Source organism: Diadema antillarum, unplaced genomic scaffold, assembly GCF_040938485.1.
Source record: "Diadema antillarum isolate AM-2024a unplaced genomic scaffold, OU_Dant_1.0 scf00000169, whole genome shotgun sequence".
NCBI classification, from domain to species: domain Eukaryota; kingdom Metazoa; phylum Echinodermata; class Echinoidea; order Diadematoida; family Diadematidae; genus Diadema; species Diadema antillarum.
Window position 1 is genome coordinate 811,478 of NW_027271058.1, and position 19,878 is coordinate 831,355.

The window sequence follows — 19,878 nt, forward strand, 5'->3', positions numbered from 1 at the left end:
GCCTTTTACGTTTGAGAATCTTGGCTCCTTGCAAAATTCGCGATAATCTCACTCACACACAAATTTCTGGGTTTACAGTAAATGGGCTGACTGCCTGTCAAATCAATACAATTTTTGAATCAATCATGACTCTAATGAGGACTAACACATAGTCAAACACAGCAAACAGATTACAGTCTTCTCCATAATCATCCCTGTTACAGATATCAAAGTGATCCTGCCAGCTCATTGACATGCAGTAAGATACCAAATGAATAACAGCATGTCTGAGAATACAGGTTATGACATCAAGGAGAAAAAAGAGGAAGATGAGTACATCATATTATTCGAGACATGACCAGCAGCAATCCCTCTTTCTTTATGACCATAATCCCTGATCACTGGGAAGCCCTAATAAAAAAGCTCAGGGTGGTCCACAACTTGAAATTTTAGCATGTTGCAAGCTCAGAATCTGAGAATATTGCAGAAATTGAGTATGTGCGGAGCGCACATGATGAGTACGTAGTACGCAATATTTTGCTGCTTATCTCTCTTTGTGCTGCTTACATTCAATGTTCTCTCTCTTGTTTTGCACACAAATATCTAAAGTACCTGGTAGTTTTGATGTTTTTTATATTATGCACATGTTTTGCACATTTTTGAATACTTTTACTTTGAGCTTGTTGCAAATTCTTAAGGATGTTGCATAGCATGTTGCTGGCTTTTTAGGATGTTGCACAAGAATTTTAGCATGTTGCAGCGACATGCTAAAACCCCTCGTGGACCACCCTGAAGCTGCTTACTATCCAAGTGCCACTTTTCTCTAGGCGACTGAAGTGGTCCCGACTGTTCCATTACTGTATTTAGCTGGTCTCTTTATGCTTACAATGACATACCACTTACAAGATAATATTACACTGTAGCAGTCTTCACGACATCACTGTAACAGGGTTTCCCTGCACGTATTTGTCGAAGAGCCGGCGTAGCTCCACACCTCGCTACTTCTGGAACCTGTCCGAGAAATGAGGACTGCAGGCCTCGGTGAGCGGCCTGTCGCTGGGGACGATGTGGACCGCCTTGAAGTGCCTGACGGGGTTGGCCTTGTGCACCATCTCCTCCCGTCGCATCCTCTCAATCTCGCGACGCTCCTCCTCCTCCTGGAGTAGCTTCTGCTGGTGCATGTTCTCGCGAAGCTCCAGCTCCTTTCGCAGCCGGCACTGCTCGTACTGCTCCCGCTCCACGGCGCGCCGGTCCGTGTTCAGGGTGAACTCGCTGATTTCTGGGTAGATCATTCACAGAGAGCAGAGAGGGACACAAGAACAAAAGATAAAGCCATGAGTCTCTCGTGTACACACCAGAGAAATGGGTCTAAGAGTGGATTGGTTTGCTTAACAATAAATACGGGACTGCCAGCATTCAACCCTCAAAATCAGGGAGATTGTATTTTCACATCCAGAGACAATAAAGTTTTCAGGAAGCCTCCTGCAGAATCAAGGAGACATGGCAGCTCTGTAAATAAAGCATCATATTTATGATGAGCATATACCACATACATGACAGAACATGTCTGCATATATGCACTAGACAAGAAGCTACAAGGGGCATATATTTACAGACTTATGTCACCCATAGACAACGACTAAACGCTTGATCACAGGATCAAAAGTACACATAACATCAAATTCAAAGCATCAGATCATCACCATGTGAAGTTGAGCCTCATAATAAAGAGGTCAGATATAGCAAGAAACCATATGTAACACGGTGATTCAGCAGGTCCCATTTCTTTTATACTCTCGTACGTATCATTAATCTATCAAGACACCCAATGTAACTTGGCAATTTCACTGATCTCAAGCAGCTTCTTGTAACAAGTTTCCCTCGTAATGGAAAAAATTGACAGAAATGTTCACCACTGTAGCCTACCTGTGAGAGGCTTGTTCGGCTTCTGGGGAATGAATGGCTCTTTGTAGATAACCTCAGCTGACTTTGCCTTGAAAGCGCTAGCCATGGCTCGCTGTTCATTCAGCTCTTCCTCCATCTGGAAAAGACAAGGCAAAAGAAATATTTACACTTTCCCATTCTAACACAAACAAAAGTACAAAATTGATGCAATTAAACACCTCAGAATCATCACACATGTCACGATAAAATCTATGTACAGCATACTGTAGACTATTGTGGATAGGAGGAAGAAAAGAAGAGACAAACAGGAATATCATATTACATACATTAGAATGCACATGTAAATTTCAGTGTTTCAAAAACATCAAGAAAGGATTTTTTTTTTTAAAGGATAGGCCAAACTGAATAAACTGACCATCTACTACAAACTACATAGGGAGTTTTGGGAAACCCTGTTATAATGAGGTTGCCAGGACTGCTGATTTTACCTTGTTACAACCGATACCTCGTAAACATGTCATAACAGAGATCAGCTAAACGCAGTAATGGAAAAATCAGAACAGCGGCATTCACTTCATTTAAAACCGTTAGCGGTACCTCATAAACAAGCTTGTTATAAAGGGGTGTCCTCTGTACAGCAAAACTTTCAATATGAAATCACCTGTACTTCACTTGTCCGTGTTTGTGAGAATATGAATAAATCACCAATCTGACATCATTTTTTTTTTTTCTGACAAGATGGGAAAGAATGCACAAAGAAACAGACTGAGCGACTACTTTCCACCTGTCCAGCCAAGGGTGACAGTGATTTTAATTCTCATGATCGGGTACTGTATACGGCACTTCCGGTATTACTGGAGTGAAAACAAACAGCTCGCCTGTTTATCAATGTCCGGAAATGGAGTGTGGTGAATCACCATGAATGCTGTGCATACAGTGTATGAGTCTACATGGCGTCGGTGTTCAAAATCTTTGAACTACCAATCTTTTAAGTAATTCATCACTAACATTTCTTGTGGCTGTCTGAAATATCAAGATGGGCCATATCTGACAGTTTCGTGAAATTTCAAAGCCAATTTTGCCCATCGTGCACTGATCGTGGGCTTGTTTTCACTCCATTTGCCGCTAAATACTCGGATGAATATGTGATGTGGTTTTTCTGACCTTCTTGCTCCATATCTCGGCCTTCTTGGCACCCTGGTCTTCCATGGAGAGACTGAAGGGCTCTAGCTTGGTGGTGGGCTTCACCTTTTTCTCTGGCATCGAGACCTTCTCCAGGATGGGCTTGGCCTTGAACTGACGAGCCTAGAGGAAGGAGAGAAATAATTGATGGTATTAATCAACAAATTGAGTCCCAACAACCACATTTCTTTTTTTTAAGGGTTGCAGGTTGATATGCCATAATGAGTACTATTAATTCATTGTAAGTGTTTCAAAAGAGTTAAATTCTTTGATTTTAGCACTTTGCTGTTCTCTATGATTGCTTGCCTTATTTGCAGTTTTAAAAAGCCTCTTCACTGCTATGTACACATTTCTTAATTTTTTTTGTACATTTCTTTGATTTTTTTTGTACATTAACACATTACACTTTTCACAAGGTTGATCTAATATGTGCTTTCAAAACAATCTAAGAATAATTTGTTCTGACTCGGGTCATTCGAAATCTATTATTCCTGCTGCCACAAGAACAAAGATCTTTGTCAAGTGCACAACTCATCAGCAATGCAACCGACATGTGTAACTTAGACAAGGCCATAAGCAGGGCTCGTCACTAACAATCAGTGGCCCGGGACCACCAAAAATGCATGTCGGACCACCAATATTTCAGAAATGAAGAATTTGGTGGCCTGATCGGGCCACCAAAAAAGGTCAAATGTTTGCCTTTGGGTCACGGTCACCAAAAATAAAAGTTAGTGTGGAGCCCTGCTATAAGCCTCATAGACCCTATGCAGGTGGCCTCACTGCCAGGACGAAGGGAAAAAGAAAGCTGCAGACTAGGCAGTCATAACCTGGTCCAAAGAAACATGCAGCAAATGAGACTGGTGTAGCAATGAAGGTACCTTCTCTTCCTCCTTGTATATCTCTTGGATCTTGGCTTCCTTGCGCGCCATCATCTCCTTGTCCCTCTTCTCAAAGGAGAACGGCTGCGCCTCGGTCATCTTGTGAGACAGCTGCGGCCGGAAGGGCACCCCGACGTGGACAATGGGGTTGGCGTGGATGACATGAGAGTGGTGTTCCTGCAGCACATTGATGGGAAGAAGAATCTTTCATTTACAGCATTCCTTAGGGATACAGTAGACTGGCATCAGTTCTTCCTGTACAAAGAACTCTCACTGCTGATTTTTACAGTATGTTTCTAATTTCGTAGAATGTTACAGGAATCATTACCAGGCTATTTTTTTGTTTGTTTTTTGGATGGCCGATAGACTGATACAATTAAACTGGAATCAGTATTCTAAGTTCAAAGTACTCTCACTATTTTATGGTACGCTTCTAATCCCGTACAATATCACGAGCATTACCTATATTCTTGACATGAAATAGACTGATACAGCATGAGGGCTTAACTGTTACATGCTATTCAAGTCAGACTGAGATTTCAAGCTGTGTTACATCATGAAACTGTAAAGATGTACATGCCTGGTGTAATATATACACCTCAAATACTACACTTCTTTGGATCATACAAAAAGATATCCACACACACATGGCAGTACAAAATTTGAAATGTGAATATCTTGTTTTGTATAAAACTGGGAGACATTCAATACAGATCAATGACAAAGTGCAGGAAGTATCCTGAAGTTTATATGCTGGCCCTACAGGATCACAATGCAACATAAATCTTGCAGAGGTTCATACTTCAGGTTCGGGAGCACTGTCTTCTTTCACTCGCACCCGGTTCTTCAGGGCAAAAGCTGGTGACTTGGGACACGTCAGAGGACGCTTGAGAGATGGACCGAGACCCTTGGAAGGAAAAATTAAACAGAGTGCGTCATCAAGTCATAAGTCTCAACTAAGGAAGGATATTCATAGAGTGGGAGTAAAATTTGTGTTAAGACTGTGTTCACATGACCTCGCTAGCATCTGTTTGACTATGGAGTGGTCAAACAGCCCCGTTTGTCACGCTGTAAAAGCAAGAAATGTTTGCAGCACAACATTTTTGGCAAATTGGAGCTGATGGCCTTTTTGTTGGCATGAAAATTTTGCAAATTGCCACTGGCATTCCATACATGTATTGTAGCTTGCTATTATCTGCCAATCCATTTATATGCAGTCTTTTCATCTAAAATAAACCAAACAAACACACATAAGACAAGCAAATATAAAACTGTCCACAAAGTAAGATCAAACATCGAGGTGGAACAATGCTTCAGTCCCACAAAAGAACCACTGTAATATCAAAGGGACTAGGAGGATTATGTGATCCCTGTTCACTGACAATTATTCACAAGACATTGTCAATTAGCAAACAAAGTATGTTGGGGGTTAAAGGGATTGTATAGTTTCAGTGGAGACCTAACTTCAGGTTTCTAATATTTTGGGGTGAGATAATGAGAACCCTCTTATGAAATATGAAAGAGCATGTAATTCTAAGAGGAATTCAACGTTTATTTGATGAAAATTGGTTTTGAAATGGCTGAGATACACAAAATAGAGGCAATCTTAATAAAAGGTGGGACCCACCTTTTATTATGACCTCTATATTTTACCTTGTTTTTGGATGTCTCAGCTATTCCAAAACTGATTTTCATCAAATAAACTTTAAATTTGTCTTGGAATGGCATGCTCTGTACTATTTCATAAGTGGTTTCTTGGTATCCCACAAAAAGTAAAAAGCCTAATCATCGCCTCCACCAATACTGTGCCATCCCTTAACAAGGAAAAGTAGAAATTACGCGGTGCGTAACATATGTCCCCGCCGGAAGTAGCATTTTGTAACAAAATGTGCAATATAGGTAAAAAATCAAGGTCAAAGGTCAAAGAAGTCAAAGGTCAAAATTCTGTGTAGAAGTTTTGAAGCCCTCACCTAGTGCCATCACATAAAGCAAATGGAATCGAAATTGGGTTAGAAATGGCGAAGGAGTAGCATTTTGTAGCCAATGTACAATATAGGTCAAAAATCAAGGTCAAAGGTCAAAGAAGACAAAGGTCAAAATTCTGTGTAGAAGTTTTGAAGCCCTCACCTAGTGCTATCACATAAAGCAAACGGAATCGAAATCGGGTTAGAAATGGCGAAGGAGTAGCATTCTGTAGCAAAATGCACAATATAGGTCAAAAATCAAGGTCAAAGGTCAAAGAAGTCAAAGGTCAAAATTCTGTGTAGAAGTTTTGAAGCCCTCAACTAGTGCCATCATATAAAGCAAACGGAATCGAAATCGGGTTAAAAATGGCGAAGGAGTAGCATTTCGTAGCAAAATGTACAATATAGGTCAAAAATCAAGGTCAAAGGTCAAAGAAGTCAAAGGTCAAAATTCTGTGTAGAAGTTTTGAAGCCCTCACCTAGTGCCATCACATAAAGCAAACGGAATCGAAATCGGGTTAGAAATGGCGAAGGAGTAGCATTTTGTAGCAAAATGTACAATATAGGTCAAAAAATCAAGGTCAAAGGTCAAAGAAGTCAAAGGTCAAAATTCTGTGTAGAAGTTTTGAAGCCCTCACCTAGTGCCATCACATAAAGCAAACGGAATCGAAATCGGGTTAGAAATGGCGAAGGAGTAGCATTTTGTAGCAAAATGTACAATATAGGTCAAAGGTCAAGGTCAAAGGTCACGACTGAAATTCTGTGTAGAAGTTTCAAAGCTCCCATGTAGTGCTATCATATAAAGCAAACAGAATCAAAATTGGCTCATAAATGACAGAGAAGTAGCAAATTGAAGATTTTGATCACACACGGACGCACACACGGACACACGGACACACGGACACACGGACGGACGGACGGACAGACGGACGGACACACGGACACACACACGTACGGAGCCCGTTTCATAGTCCCCTGCTCGAACTCGTTCGGCGGGGACAAAAAAAATAATAATAATAATTTGTGGAGAACATTTGTCAAATTTAGGATAGAATACAGCATGCCATATACCAGGGCTCCACACTAACTTTTATTTTTGGTGGCCCAAAGGCAAACATCCGACCTTTTTTGGTGGCCCGATCAGGCCACAAAATGCTTCATTTCTGAAATTTTGGTGGCCCGACGTGCATTTTTGGTGGCCCCGGGCCACCGTTAGTGTCGAGCCCTGCATATACACATTTTATTGTGTTCTTACTGTTGGTCCTTCCAGCATCTTGGAGGAGACAGGGTGAGCATGGAACTCATAGGGCTCCTCCTCCTGCTTCTGTTCCTCCCTCCTGGTCTCCCTCTCCTTCATCCTCCGCTCACTCTCCAGGCTGAACCCTACCGGCTTGGTGGGCTCCTTGTGGGACACGATCTTGATCCCGACGTTGAGGTTACTCAGGACACGCGGGTTCACAGGCTTTGCCTTAAACTTGTAACTGTGGTGAGGGAAAAAAAAAATCACATCAGTCCAATACACTTTGATAATGGTCTTTGCCATGATAAAAATTGTCTGTTGAGAAAGATAAGGGCGATAAGGTGTCATTAAAATCAAAGGTTATGGGAAGTTTAATGCCCTTATTTTACTCCACCACCCATATGCTTTGTATCCAGAGGATGGATGATATAGACACATATAGTATGAAGTGTGAAATAGTATGTAAGATTCTGAAGTATCCTGACGCATTTACCTTTACTTTATCTATCCTAAAATCTATAAATTTGTAACAGCTGCATTAAAGTCCTCATTTTCATCAAAAGCTTTGTGACTCAAGACATCACAAGGTAGCATTTTGGTTCTTTTTACACTATAAACTCCGTGACCTCTAATATGCCCCTAACAAAGTTCTGTGGCTAAAAGTAACCAAGAGCAACTGAGTAGCATTGGATTAGATGTACGGTAAGTTAACTGGAGGTAATGTAAGCAAGTCTTATAATTTGCGCTTGGAGCATTGAAATGGATGTTATGACATTTCAGCAGGTATGGAATACAATTCTGGAGTCTCTACGACCAGTAGTCCGGTCCCAAGCCATACTAAATCACCAACAGACCACAACCATGTGGCAGCTACGAAGAGACGGCGGCATCAAGGTTGATTCTCCGTGTTCCAATTACCTCTGCATCTCCATCACCTCCTGTTCCTCCTTCTCGACAGCACTCTGCACCGTGATTGGTCGCTTCCTGGTTCTGCTCTCCAGGTTGGGGGTCTTGGGGCAGGTCAGCTTGGGCTTCTGGACTGCCTCTTGGCGGAGGGAAGTATCTGCAGGGACAACACATCAAACACGAAGTTTGTAGCCCTTCATTTGGAAGCCTTTCAATAATACTTCAAAACATCAATATTTGAGTTATAACAAAAACTATTCTCTAAACATACTTGCAAAGTGTCTGGCACCTGCATGCTGGACCATGTGAGGGAAGGTATTTCTATCATTTTGTACCAGGTCATGAGGTGTAGTTCTGAGGCATTCTATTGAAACAGTAGATCGAATGAGTTCTTGGTTCTACAGTCAACTGTGCAGCTGTTATATAGAGAACATTAAGAATGCAAACACAATCAAAAGTTGTAGTAGATACTAAAGCTTCGGTCACAACCCACAACCCACTGTACGTGTTTATAGTACGTACATTTATAGCGGAGACAATGGCATTCACGTTTTTCTAGAAACGCGGGGAGGGAGAGGCAAGAGCAAGAGGGGGCACGTCAACCCGTACCTAGTATGAATCCTTAGCCAGAATGCAGCAAAAGTTCTATGACGTGTCTGCGTGCTCCAAACTCCGTACTGAGGTGGTACTTACTACATACGGATCCCCAAATTTTGTCCACATTTTTGCAAGAAGACAGCACGCACTTGCAAGTACAACAGGTTGTGACCGAGGCTTTAAGGTCAGAAATGCTCTGTGAAATAGAGGGGCTAAATACCTCAGTTCACAGTAGCATGTGCACCTGAAAAACAACAATGGTATGAGACTCTACGATGAAGTCACCTTTCTGCTGCTCTCCACTTCGCCTTGTGTGGTAGCGCTGTGGTGTCTTGGTCTGGAACTGATTTATTCTCGTTGCCATGGAGACATACGGGGAACTCTTCACGCCTGCGGCCTCGGCGTTGTCCAGTTTGCGTTTCCTGTTCTCAGTCAACTTGAATGGCTTGGGCACTGTTGGGCCTCGCTGTGCTGGGATCTAGAAATGTGTAAAACCACTGTCACGTGTCACTGCATAGCATATATTGTGATTGTTTTCATATATCAAGTGGTCCATTAGAACTATGAAAAGATCATATACTGGTCGTGTCTGAAATGGTTCATGTTCTCCCCTTAAAGTGATATTGAGACACCAAAATGCAATGGTACAGCTAGTTGTACATTAGCCAGTACTTTTGGGACTGGAAATTCCAAATTAGAATTCAAAAAATAAATATTGAGCATAATATGAAGAGCTGAGCGCTGAAAATCTCGCATGCAAATGAAAATAGCAATAAATCTTGAACTTCAAATCTTGGGAAACACTCACAGGGGAGGACCTGCCCTTGCGCAAGTTGTCTTGGAAGCTCTTTGCGTCCTGCCTGGTGGCCATGGGGTGCTGTTTGATCCTCTGGTCAGTCTCAAAGTTAAATGCCTCCGGCTTGGTGGGGGCGATGACCGCCTTGAGCGGCTGATACGCGCTGGACCCCTGCACCTTCTTGTAGGAGGCCTGGGACTGCTTCTTGCGCTCTGCCAGCTGCTTGCGGAAGTCCGCTATCCTCTCCATCTCCAGCTGCTCAGTGGATTTGAATTGGGCGCCTGGCTTGATGTTATTGCGTCTATTGGAAAGGTGTGTGATAATGTATTAGTCACGGCAAAGTATGGAACACTGCAGTAAAAGACTGCTAAAAAAATTAATTCATTAAAAAAAACCTGCATTTCACTTTTCATTGGTAATAAAATGACCATTGTTGAAAACGAAGAAAATCAACCAACAGTTTCTCCAATAATTTGACTAGATTCTGAAATATACATAACCCTACCCTTATTCTTTCAAACAATAGAGAAACTTATCTATGACATTTCTTTTCTGGATTCATTCAAAGCTATCATAAGCATTCAGACAAGATGCTTGATTTCTTAGATTGACACATTGTTGGGTTCTTCTCCAGTACTCCAAATCTCTCAGTTATTGCACTGACATTTTTGTAAAATGACCATCTGTTACAACTCAGAAACAAGGCAGGGATCTCGCCAGCGTATATCACCCTTGTCGGCCCCGACAAGCGTGCGGTTTGAAGAAGCAATTGCCGACAAGGGTAAAACTTGCCGACAAGGGTAACACCACGCGTGAACTTGCCGACAAGGGTAACTTGCTTGACGAGCTAAGTTCGGACCAATTTCTCGCCTTTTTCAGTCTTTATTATCTGGCTAGAAAAGAAGCTAGATGTTGAAAGCAGCAGCAGTTTACATACTTATACAAGTGCAAAAATTTACCCACGCAGTCATCGCACCTATCACAACAACGCGGCTCAACAGAGCGACGTACTAGCTGATACCAGGGAGGTCTCACCTCCCTGCTGATACACACCACATCACACAGTCTTGCTCACTCACATGCGCTCTGATTTGGGATCCACACACACATGCACAAGCACCCAGCCGGCCACTTACAGCCGCCTGTGCGTGTACAACGGTACAGTGTATTGTGAGAGGGAGAGAGAGGACGGAAAGAGAGGGTTGGAGGCCGAAGGAGGCTGAGGAAGGCTGACACGTGCTCGCTTGTTGTCACGCTTGTTGTCGGGTTACGCAAAAACAAACGATATGAAATGCATGCCCCCCTCCGCCAAAGGTTGTATTTTTTTTTTTTTTTTTTTGGCTGCTTTGGTTTGTTTGTTAGTTTGTCTGCCTGTCTGTCTCTTTTTTCGCAAAATAAGTCAAAATTTGGGAACAGATTAGGATGAAATTTTCAGGAACAGTTGGTTGGTAAAATGGCGCAATGAACAGATGATTAAATTTTGATAGTGAGCAGGATTTATAATACCACCGAAATTCACCGCCAGGATCCAGGATCTTTAGACTTTGTTTCGTATATTTGAAAGGATTCGTATCAATTCTTTAGGAAGCTGGCCATCGGCAATGACGCAAAATTAGATGCGTTCAAAGCATTGCCTCAGAGAGAAAATTAACTCCATTTTTCGTTAAAAAAAAGAAAAGAAAAAAGAACTTGCGATGGAGTAAGCAAATGCAAATTGTTATTTAGGTTTTGGTAGTTTCAGTGGGTTATTTTTTTTAAATCTAAAAAGCCATGCGTTCCATTTTAGCCTTTTCAATTTCTATGGATTTGTAAACGTCATTCGTGAATATTCCATTTTCCTTCTCCGGGCCGAAATTTATAGTAATTCTGTCATGATGGTCTTTCAAGTTCAACGTATACGTAATGCTCCACGTGCTTCTGGCTTGGGTTTGTTAAAAGGTGGGTTAGGGGGCCTTCACAGGCAGAAAATAAATGATGATCATTCATCAACGTTCCCAGTTGGTTTACATGCTATGTACACGCTGTTTACGACCACTGAAGCAAGGTGGCAGTACGCGCGACATTCTTTATCTGACACCTGGCTTTCGTGGAAATTTCATGGAAATTTCCACAAGCCATGATATCAAGTTTCCCCACTGCTTGAGGTCGTGCTTTTTTTTTATTCTTCATTACGAACATCAATTTGTTCAATTTGAAAAGTGTAGATAATTTGCTTTGAGGACGTGTTTCTTTCTTCTTCTTTTTTTTTTTTCATTGCAGCATCGGTAACATTTTGTTTTGTTCATCGTCCCTGCATGGCAGGGGTTTATGGGAGGAGAACGATAGGAATGACTGGGGAGAAAATAAACTGAAAGAAGGAAGCATCTTTTGAGCGAGCTGTCTTTGTTTTTCTCTACACCAGCATCAGTTATCGCCACCAAGATTCATTTTTTTTTTCGTTACTCCGACAGATTAATGATAAAATGATGCTAGATTCTTTATTCTGAAGGTTTGTTAATCCAAAAATGATTAAGAAAAAATGTCCGTTCATTTCACGACGAAATCAGTTTTGTTATTTCGAACGTTCTGCCAGTGAAATTTCGGAATAAAACGACGGCACAAAACAGCGTGTTTTCGTACTCTAAGGGTCTGTTATTCCGACAGAAGTAGTAATGATGAAATAATAAATTGTAGATTCTTTATTCTGAAGGTTCGTTAACCGAAAATTGAATAAAGAAAAATGTCCGTAAATTTCAAAACGAAATCAGTACGTCATTTCAAACGTTTTGCCAGTGAAATTTGGGAATAAAACGACTGCCCCAAAACACTCAGTTGCAGTTTTCTTACTCTGAGAGTTCGTTACTCCGACAGATTAATGATAAAATAATGCTAGATTCCCTATTCTGAAGGTTCGTTAATCCCAAAAATGATTAAGAAAAAATGTCCGTTCATTTCACAACGAAATCAGTTTTGTTATTTCGAACGTTTCTGTCAGTGAAATTTCGGAATAAAACGACGGCACAAAACAGCGTGTTTTCGTACTCTATAAGGGTCTGTTATTCCGACAGAAGTAGTAATGATGAAATAATTATAGATTCTTTATTCTGAAGGTTCGTTAACCGAAAATTGAATAAAGAAAAATGTCCGTAAATTTCAAAACGAAATCAGTACGTCATTTCAAACGTTTTGCCAGTGAAATTTGGAATAAAACTGCCCAAAAAACAGTTGCACTTTTCTTACTCTTAGGGTTCGTTACTCCGACAGATAAATGAAAAAATAATGCTATATTCCTTATTCTGAAGGTTCGTTAATCCAAAAATGATTTTAAAAAATGTCCGTTCATTTCACAACGAAATCAGTTTTGTTATTTCGAACGTTTCCGTCAGTGAAATTTCAGAATAAAACGACGGCCCCAAAACGGTTACAGTTTTCTTTTACTCTGAAGGTTCGTTACTGCGAAAGAATAACGATATAATACTTTAGATTCTTAATTCTGAACGATCGTTAATCGGAAAACGATAAAGAAGAAATGAAAACGGTTACAGTTTTCTTACCCTCAGGGTTCGTTACTCCGAAAGAATAATGACAAAATAATACTCTACATTCTTAATTCTGAATGACCGTTAATAGAAAAATTATAAAGGAGAAAATATTCGTTTATATCCAAACGAAATCAGTTTTGTTATTTCGAATGTTCTGCCAGTATAATTTCGGAATACAACAACGGCCCCAAAAGGGTGTTTTCTTATTCTGAAGCAATCACGATGATAGATGATAGATTCCTTTCTGAAGGTTCGTTGATCGGAAAATAAAAAATAAAAAATGTTTGTTAATCTTCGAACGAAATCAGTTTTATTTTGAACATTCATCTGTAGTACCGACCTTTGGTGTTGTTAGCTGTTGTTGTTGTTTTCGATTACAAACCTTCGAAGTACTCATGAATCGTTTCATTTTATGATTAAACAAACCTTCGGAATAATGACCATCATTACATTTTTGTATGATATCTCTTTGATGTCACGGCCAAACTACCGCAGTATACCCAGAAAGGAAAGTGCAACCATGTCCCGAAAGTTCTCGATCGCTTCTCGCGCATCTGCATGCAATAGGCCTACCACGTGGTCGAGCAGACGGCGAGAAAGCAACACGGCGCGCGTAGTTGCGATGCAGAGACGGCTAATTATTGCAACAAGGAAACAGGAAAGGCCTAAAAGAAATCGGAACCTCCACCATCGGCACCTACTTCTCTTTCATTTATTATTTAGGAACTGCCGCTAACAAAATGTATGGAGTTTCTGCATTGTGTCTGTGAGAATATGCCCCTCACAACGTTCATTACATCTCCGTGAAAATGTCGCATTTAGTGGCATTTTAGCGGCGATTCATCTGTGTTGTATTGAGCATTAGCGAAGGCTTCCGCGCTTCGCGCGGGAGGGGGAACCCCCCTCCCGTACCCACCCCCAGAACACCGCGCATAAATGCCGACAAGCGTGAAGAAATTCCTGGCGAGAACCCTGTAAGGTACTGAGTGCATTACTCTATCAACAAACCTAAAGTTGATCATTCAACCTTTGAGGAATAAGATGCTAATTACAGCATTTAAATGTGAAAACAAGTGGTAAAAATGTAAGCGACAAATATTCCCTAAATGTCTGCTGTCAAATCAATAACACCCATCAGATGTCTTGATGTAAAACTAATCAGTCAGTTGCTTTCAGAAATAAGTTTTCCATGTGAGGAAATAAGATATTGGTCTCTTGCTGTAGATCTTTTTTGGCAGAGTACTTAGGAAACAATCCATTCTTGTTTGCACAGCATACTTCATGACAGTCGGAGTGGTGGGCATGGTGAGCTTCGGCACGAATGGCTTGGCAGGAGCTGGACCGAGAGCCACTGGCTTTGCTTTCTTTGCGCTGCCCTGGCCGCGAGACTGTTCAGACACCCGCCTCCTCTTGTTGGCCGGAGACTCGCTGGACCGGGACTTGAGGCGTAGTGAGCGGCGTTGCATGTTGCCAGCTGATCGTCTCAGATTGCTGTCATTATTTAGGGAGCGGGTTGACCTCCTGGTTGTTGGTCTGGATCTGAATGAAGGTGTACAAAATGCATTTGGTATTACCGTATTCTAATTAAATTTTAATTTGTAGACCTGGGTATATTTTCACAACAATAGTGACTGAGTAGTGTTCTTCCATCAGTTTTTAGATCATTACCAACTTATGATGCTATAATCCATTTCCAAGCTACATTGTAAACTGTGCAAGAGCAAACTGAATTGTACTTCAAATTATATTCTACGAACATTTTATTTGATGCCAATTCTAAAATCCGTTGAATATTTTTTTTCAATGTTATACTGAAAATAGAAAGCAGACGTAATAAGGGATGAATTATATGTTTTTTTCTTCTTTGAATGCTAGTTATGATATGTCCTTAGAAGCTACCTGTAGCTCACAGTCACCCAAAACAATACTTGGCATGACAAGAGATCGGCTGCTCTCTTATTAAACTCCCACTCACTTTGTTTCTTTAGTCTCCATCTGCCGATTGACAGGTTCTCCGCCATCATGATCGTTCCTCGCACCCCATGAAGTCACCATGTTCTTTGGTGCTGGCCTTGCCAAGGGTGCTGTGGGTTCAAAGTTCGTTACAAGGTTTGATGGAATCTTGCTCTGCGGTGAAGCCACTTCCTTTTCTGGTTCACTGTGATATGATTCTGTGTTGAGGATTACAAAATGTTATACATCAAAGATTCGGTATATTGTCAAAACTGCAGACCCAGAATAGGAATAGGGTCCAAGAGGTCTCAAAATACATCTAACAATGTGTAAATCAATCAATCACAGAATTGTACTATCATCAGAAAATTGTTAGATACTTTATGCTCCATTTTGACAAGAATGAAATTCTTGACAAATGTAACTACTGGTGGACACCATGATTTTCTTTTTGAGCATAAGCTATCAAAAGTGATGTAAATGTAAGAAAATGCACACAAGTGCTTCAATCTCAAGAGAATATGGACAGTTGATGATATTGAGAAACACATAGATTTCAATATTCAATTCAGACATCTTCATGAGTTAACAAAAGTCATAAATGTATGTAGATCCTTGGATACCAATAGCGTTGCACTTATTGAAATTCAAAGACATGTATTTACCTGAGTGTTGTTCAGTGGCTTCCATTTTCTGTACGTCATCCTGCATGGGTTCACATGGAGCTTGTGTCATCTCCTGATCATGGTCTGCGCTCTCGACTGGTAGAGCTTCCATCGTTTCACTCTGACCTCCTGCCTCTGCGGGCAACTCGTCAACGACGGCCATGACAGCATCTCTTGAATCCTCTGTTCTCACATCTTGCTCACGACTGTCCTCATTTGACACGGTCTCTCCACTGTCCACAACACCTGCGGTTTCTTTTCGAACTTCTGGCACTTGTTTGGCAGGTGCATGCTCTTTGCATTCTTCAGTCTCTCTGTCTTCTATTCTCTCCACGCCTGTGGCATCATCTGCTCCTCCAACATCTGTTGTCACAGCAGGTTCGGCAGTCTGCAGAGGAGTCTCTGCTTCAAGATTACCGACCCTCTCGTCCACTTGGTGTCTGGCATGTCCCTGGTCACGTGTCATTTCACCTGAAGGCTCCACTCGTTCAGCACTCACCGGGCACTCTTGGGCTGGACTGAGAACTCGCTCTGTGAATTACATGAAGACAGTTGTTGGGCAGAACTGAATCATTTTGTGAACTACACTTTTTTTTTTTCTTGGCATAAATACCAACATTTTGACAAAAAGGGGAAGGAAAAAAAAACTGTTAAGATGTCCAATTGAAAAGGAGTACCAGTACAAACAGCTTCCCAAACAAAAGACTGAAAGATTTCTTCAAGTATTTATGTATGTGACCTTGCATAACCCCCCCCCCCCCCCCCCCAATGTCACGGATAGAATGTGTCAGCCATATCAAATTCAAATGGCTTGCAGGCCTCGAATTACCCGGGAGGCAAAAGGCAATTTGCCGCAATGCCCTATCTACTTGCCGCAATGCCTCTCTCAAAATTACCATGCTTACTGCAACTTTTCCCTTGCTGTCCTTCAAAAATTTTGAGAGAGAGTGCCCCTTAAACCAGAAATTGCCTGTCCCTAGAATTGGCGAAATTCGAGGCCTGGGCTTGTATTATCTAAAAGAGTAATCAATTATAGATCATAGATGTACAGAAGTATAAATTTACAAAAAAGTTTTAAAAAAAGGATTGTTTTATCCTTGTAAACCGATTAATTTGTCAGTCTGACATGGTTTCAGAAATTGGTCACTTCAAGATTACTCTATAAATGTTCAACAAAAATGACAAATACAAGCTTTTCATAGTCTCAAATGCAAAAAGCAGCAAGTACCAACTACACAGAATTGATGAGGATGTGCACATTTACCACAAGTAATTTCATCTTCAGTGCTGTGTATGTCGTCAGCATGAGTAGCTGTATCTTTTTCTGGTTCAGATGGTTCTTGGAAGTCTTGAGGGATTTCTGTGTCTGGTTCATCGCCAAACGTGATTGGCTGTCCACTCTCATGATCAAAGTCTGTAAGGTGGGAAGAAAAGAACAGTGTACAGTTCCTAGTAACTTAGCTGCGACCAGCAGCCCCATACGCATAGCGTAATGGGGCTGCGGACTGTAGCAGTCAGGATCGTGACTAGGTAGTATCGCACCTAAATATCAACTTTGAATCGAAAAATTTATTCAATTTGAAGACTTACCAGTGAAGTTAAAGTATTTACAATAGGGTTTGTGTAACGTTTGGTTCTGTCAATAGTTCCTTTCTGTTCGAATTGATGACTTAATGTGACTCGGTCGAGAGAAACCTGGAAGAGCCAGACTGAATTGACGGCCAGCGCATGCGCACAAATTTCTAATCCATTGACTGGAGAATTGACAAAGTGATTAGTTTGCTAACAAACTGGAGTACCCACCTACCAGGGTGGTGTGGAATAGTAATTTGGAATATAACATATACAAGATCAGGTTAGTACTGATTTCATTTTTCTCGTTACGAATTTGTGTGAAAAGATGTCAGACTTCAGCTTCACGAGGCTGATTCGCGTGCGGAGATGTGCGAGCCGCAGAAAAAAGCACCGAAAATATTTAGACGGATCAGGCCGCTAGGTGTGGCAGTCCGCTCTGGCATTGTGCGAACACGTTGGCGCCCGTGTTTTGATGGGCGCTCTGCATCGGTTTATTAAAACTCGATTTTTTGAGAAAAAAACAGACAGGATTTTTTCTTCTTTTCATCATGGATAGTGGACATGTGTGTGTAACAAAAAATCACAGTGCAAAGTTGCGACAATTTATACGTCAGATGTGAGATGAAAAAGAAGTGAATAGGGGTCCTCGTGAGGACTTCCCCCCGGGGTCAGTATGAGGAACTCCGGGGTCCTCATGAGGCGGGGGCAGTCTTCTTACGGGGGAGCGGTCCTCATGAACGGGTTTCCCGGACTGATCTGGAACGTAGAATTCGAAATATCTACAATACTTCTTCTTCTTCTTCTGATTAAGTCTGCCTCCTTCAATACTGCAATAGACTGAAGATTCTTGCAGACTGGTGCTATTTACATTATAATACAATTTATTTACAGATATTTACAAGCACATAGAAAATTTGACGAAAATACTACTAGCCACTGTGATCAACCGTTTCAGACGGTTTCGAAATGATCCCACAGATGGCGCTGAAACAATTTCTGACGACAGGGAATTCCAGTTCCTTACAGTTCTTGGGAAGAACGAATGGCGATGCGATTCAGTTCTCGAATATGGTACCTGATAGGAGTGTGGTTGCGAGGCTCTCGTTAACTGAGTGGCCTGTTTGATGATATAGTCCTGTGCTGAAAGAGGAGTGAGATTATTGTGTATTTTGTACATCATAATTAGCCTGTCATTTTCTCTGCGCTGTTCCAGAGTGGTTAAATTGAATACTTACAGAGACTCCAACTCTCCCGTTTTCGACGGGAGATCTCCCACCGAAAGCCCATTTTTGCACAATCTCCCGTTCTCCCGTTTGAGATTTGATTTCTCCCGCCCTGGCTCTGTGTCTCCCGGTGGAAAGCATTTCTTACTTATTTCTATCGTATGTTGAAAAAATGAGCCTTAGATAGCACCAGAGAACATCTAGAATCCTAGGAACTTCGCGCTTCGCACACATCAACTTGGAGTCTCCCGTTTGCTAGGGGTGTCGGGCGGGAGAATCTCCAGATCAGAAGGTGCTCGCTGGTGCTTGGGGTTGGAGTCTCTGTACTTATTCAATTAGTTCTACGTCCTCAGTATACATGGATATTAATAATTTATTTTAATATTAAAGTACGTCGGTACCTACGAGCAATGGAAGCCTGACAGTTAGCATTAGTTTAGACTCTATCACATTTTCAACGACCAGACACACACGTTCACGGTTCACCACATCCACACCACACATCCAATACTTAGTATTCAAATTTGCCTAGGCGTAGGTGTCTGCACGGCCTACATGCATGCACGCACAACCATGTCGGTCCACCTACCGAAGTACTCATCGGCTCTATCGTCGTTCGTTTGCGGCATGCTGAAGTCCACAAACTGAGGGCAGTTGTATTCGTACTTGTCGTCGAGTTGCGGTCGTTCCTCCATTTTGACGAAAATAATCAAGCCCTTATCTATGTGATGACTTTCTACGAGAAACTGGTGACGAAGAACGAATACGAGCTCGAGTTCAAATCAACGGAGTGCGGAGGCGGCTGTGCTGTTGCTTTATTGTTGCTCTTCCCGTTTTAATTTCACCGCTTGTATCTGGCCAATCAGAGTCTTGCATTGTGAAGCGAATATAGAGCGCCATCTATTTGCCGAAAAAAAAAATCATAGTTACAGTATGTACAGTGTAGTTTGAAACGCCTTGTCCATTTTGTAATAACACTTGCAGGGGCTGCTGACTCCTCAGTTCAATTTAATCATTTCAAAACACATCATGTACATAATGTATTACAAATTTCCACCTCCCTGATCTGATCAACCACAAATACAGTGGTACATTTACAAGAAAGAACATGATACAGTAGCTAACAGTAATCTCATAAGGAAGTAATGTTACTATAAAAACAGAACACGAGGGCGAAAAAAAAAAATAGTATCATTTTTTGAAGACATCTTACTCAGTATTTCTAAGATTACAATGTATTTTCTGCTAGTTTTTCACAAGCGTAGAACACTAATATGTTTCTTTTTTTCCCAAGACAGACGACAGACAGACACACATTGACATACACGCGCACACAATAACAGACTTCAACGAGTAAGAAGCGAGTACCAGTAACAAAAGTATTGCAATTCTGGACAACCATTATTACCCTATCCTTTGGTTATCTGACGACAGAATGTGAAGAAGTCGCTTGAATTGAAAACAACAACAACAACAACAACAACTGAATTTTCA

At 41.4% G+C, this 19,878-nt stretch overlaps 1 protein-coding gene across 1 annotated transcript; it reads right to left on the bottom strand.

Moving 5' to 3' along the window:
- Positions 1-878: 878 nt before the first annotated feature.
- LOC139722672 (targeting protein for Xklp2 homolog) lies at positions 879-19,117 on the bottom strand. Its single transcript, XM_071633964.1, has 14 exons — positions 18,974-19,117; positions 16,851-17,000; positions 15,587-16,117; positions 14,944-15,139; positions 14,247-14,507; positions 9,460-9,748; positions 8,937-9,129; positions 8,067-8,211; positions 7,164-7,389; positions 4,747-4,851; positions 3,945-4,121; positions 3,049-3,189; positions 1,906-2,020; positions 879-1,258 (listed from the first exon to the last, which is right to left on the bottom strand). Exons 1-14 carry the CDS (start codon positions 19,077-19,079, stop codon positions 978-980), a joined length of 2,916 nt encoding a protein of 971 aa, XP_071490065.1. The 5' UTR covers positions 19,080-19,117; the 3' UTR covers positions 879-977.
- Between the last annotated feature and the right edge of the window lie 761 nt (positions 19,118-19,878).

Bases quoted from the DNA above. Each gene is read 5' to 3' on its own strand.
- LOC139722672 (XM_071633964.1), bottom strand. From the start codon at position 19,079: ATGGAGGAACGACCGCAACTCGACGACAAGTACGAATACAACTGCCCT. The intron at 16,118-16,850 runs GTAAATGTGCAC...TGTAATTCACAG, and splicing joins TGAAGATGAAATTACTTGTG to AGCGAGTTCTCAGTCCAGCC. The intron at 9,749-14,246 runs GTATGCTGTGCA...CCTTTCCAATAG, and splicing joins ACCACTCCGACTGTCATGAA to ACGCAATAACATCAAGCCAG.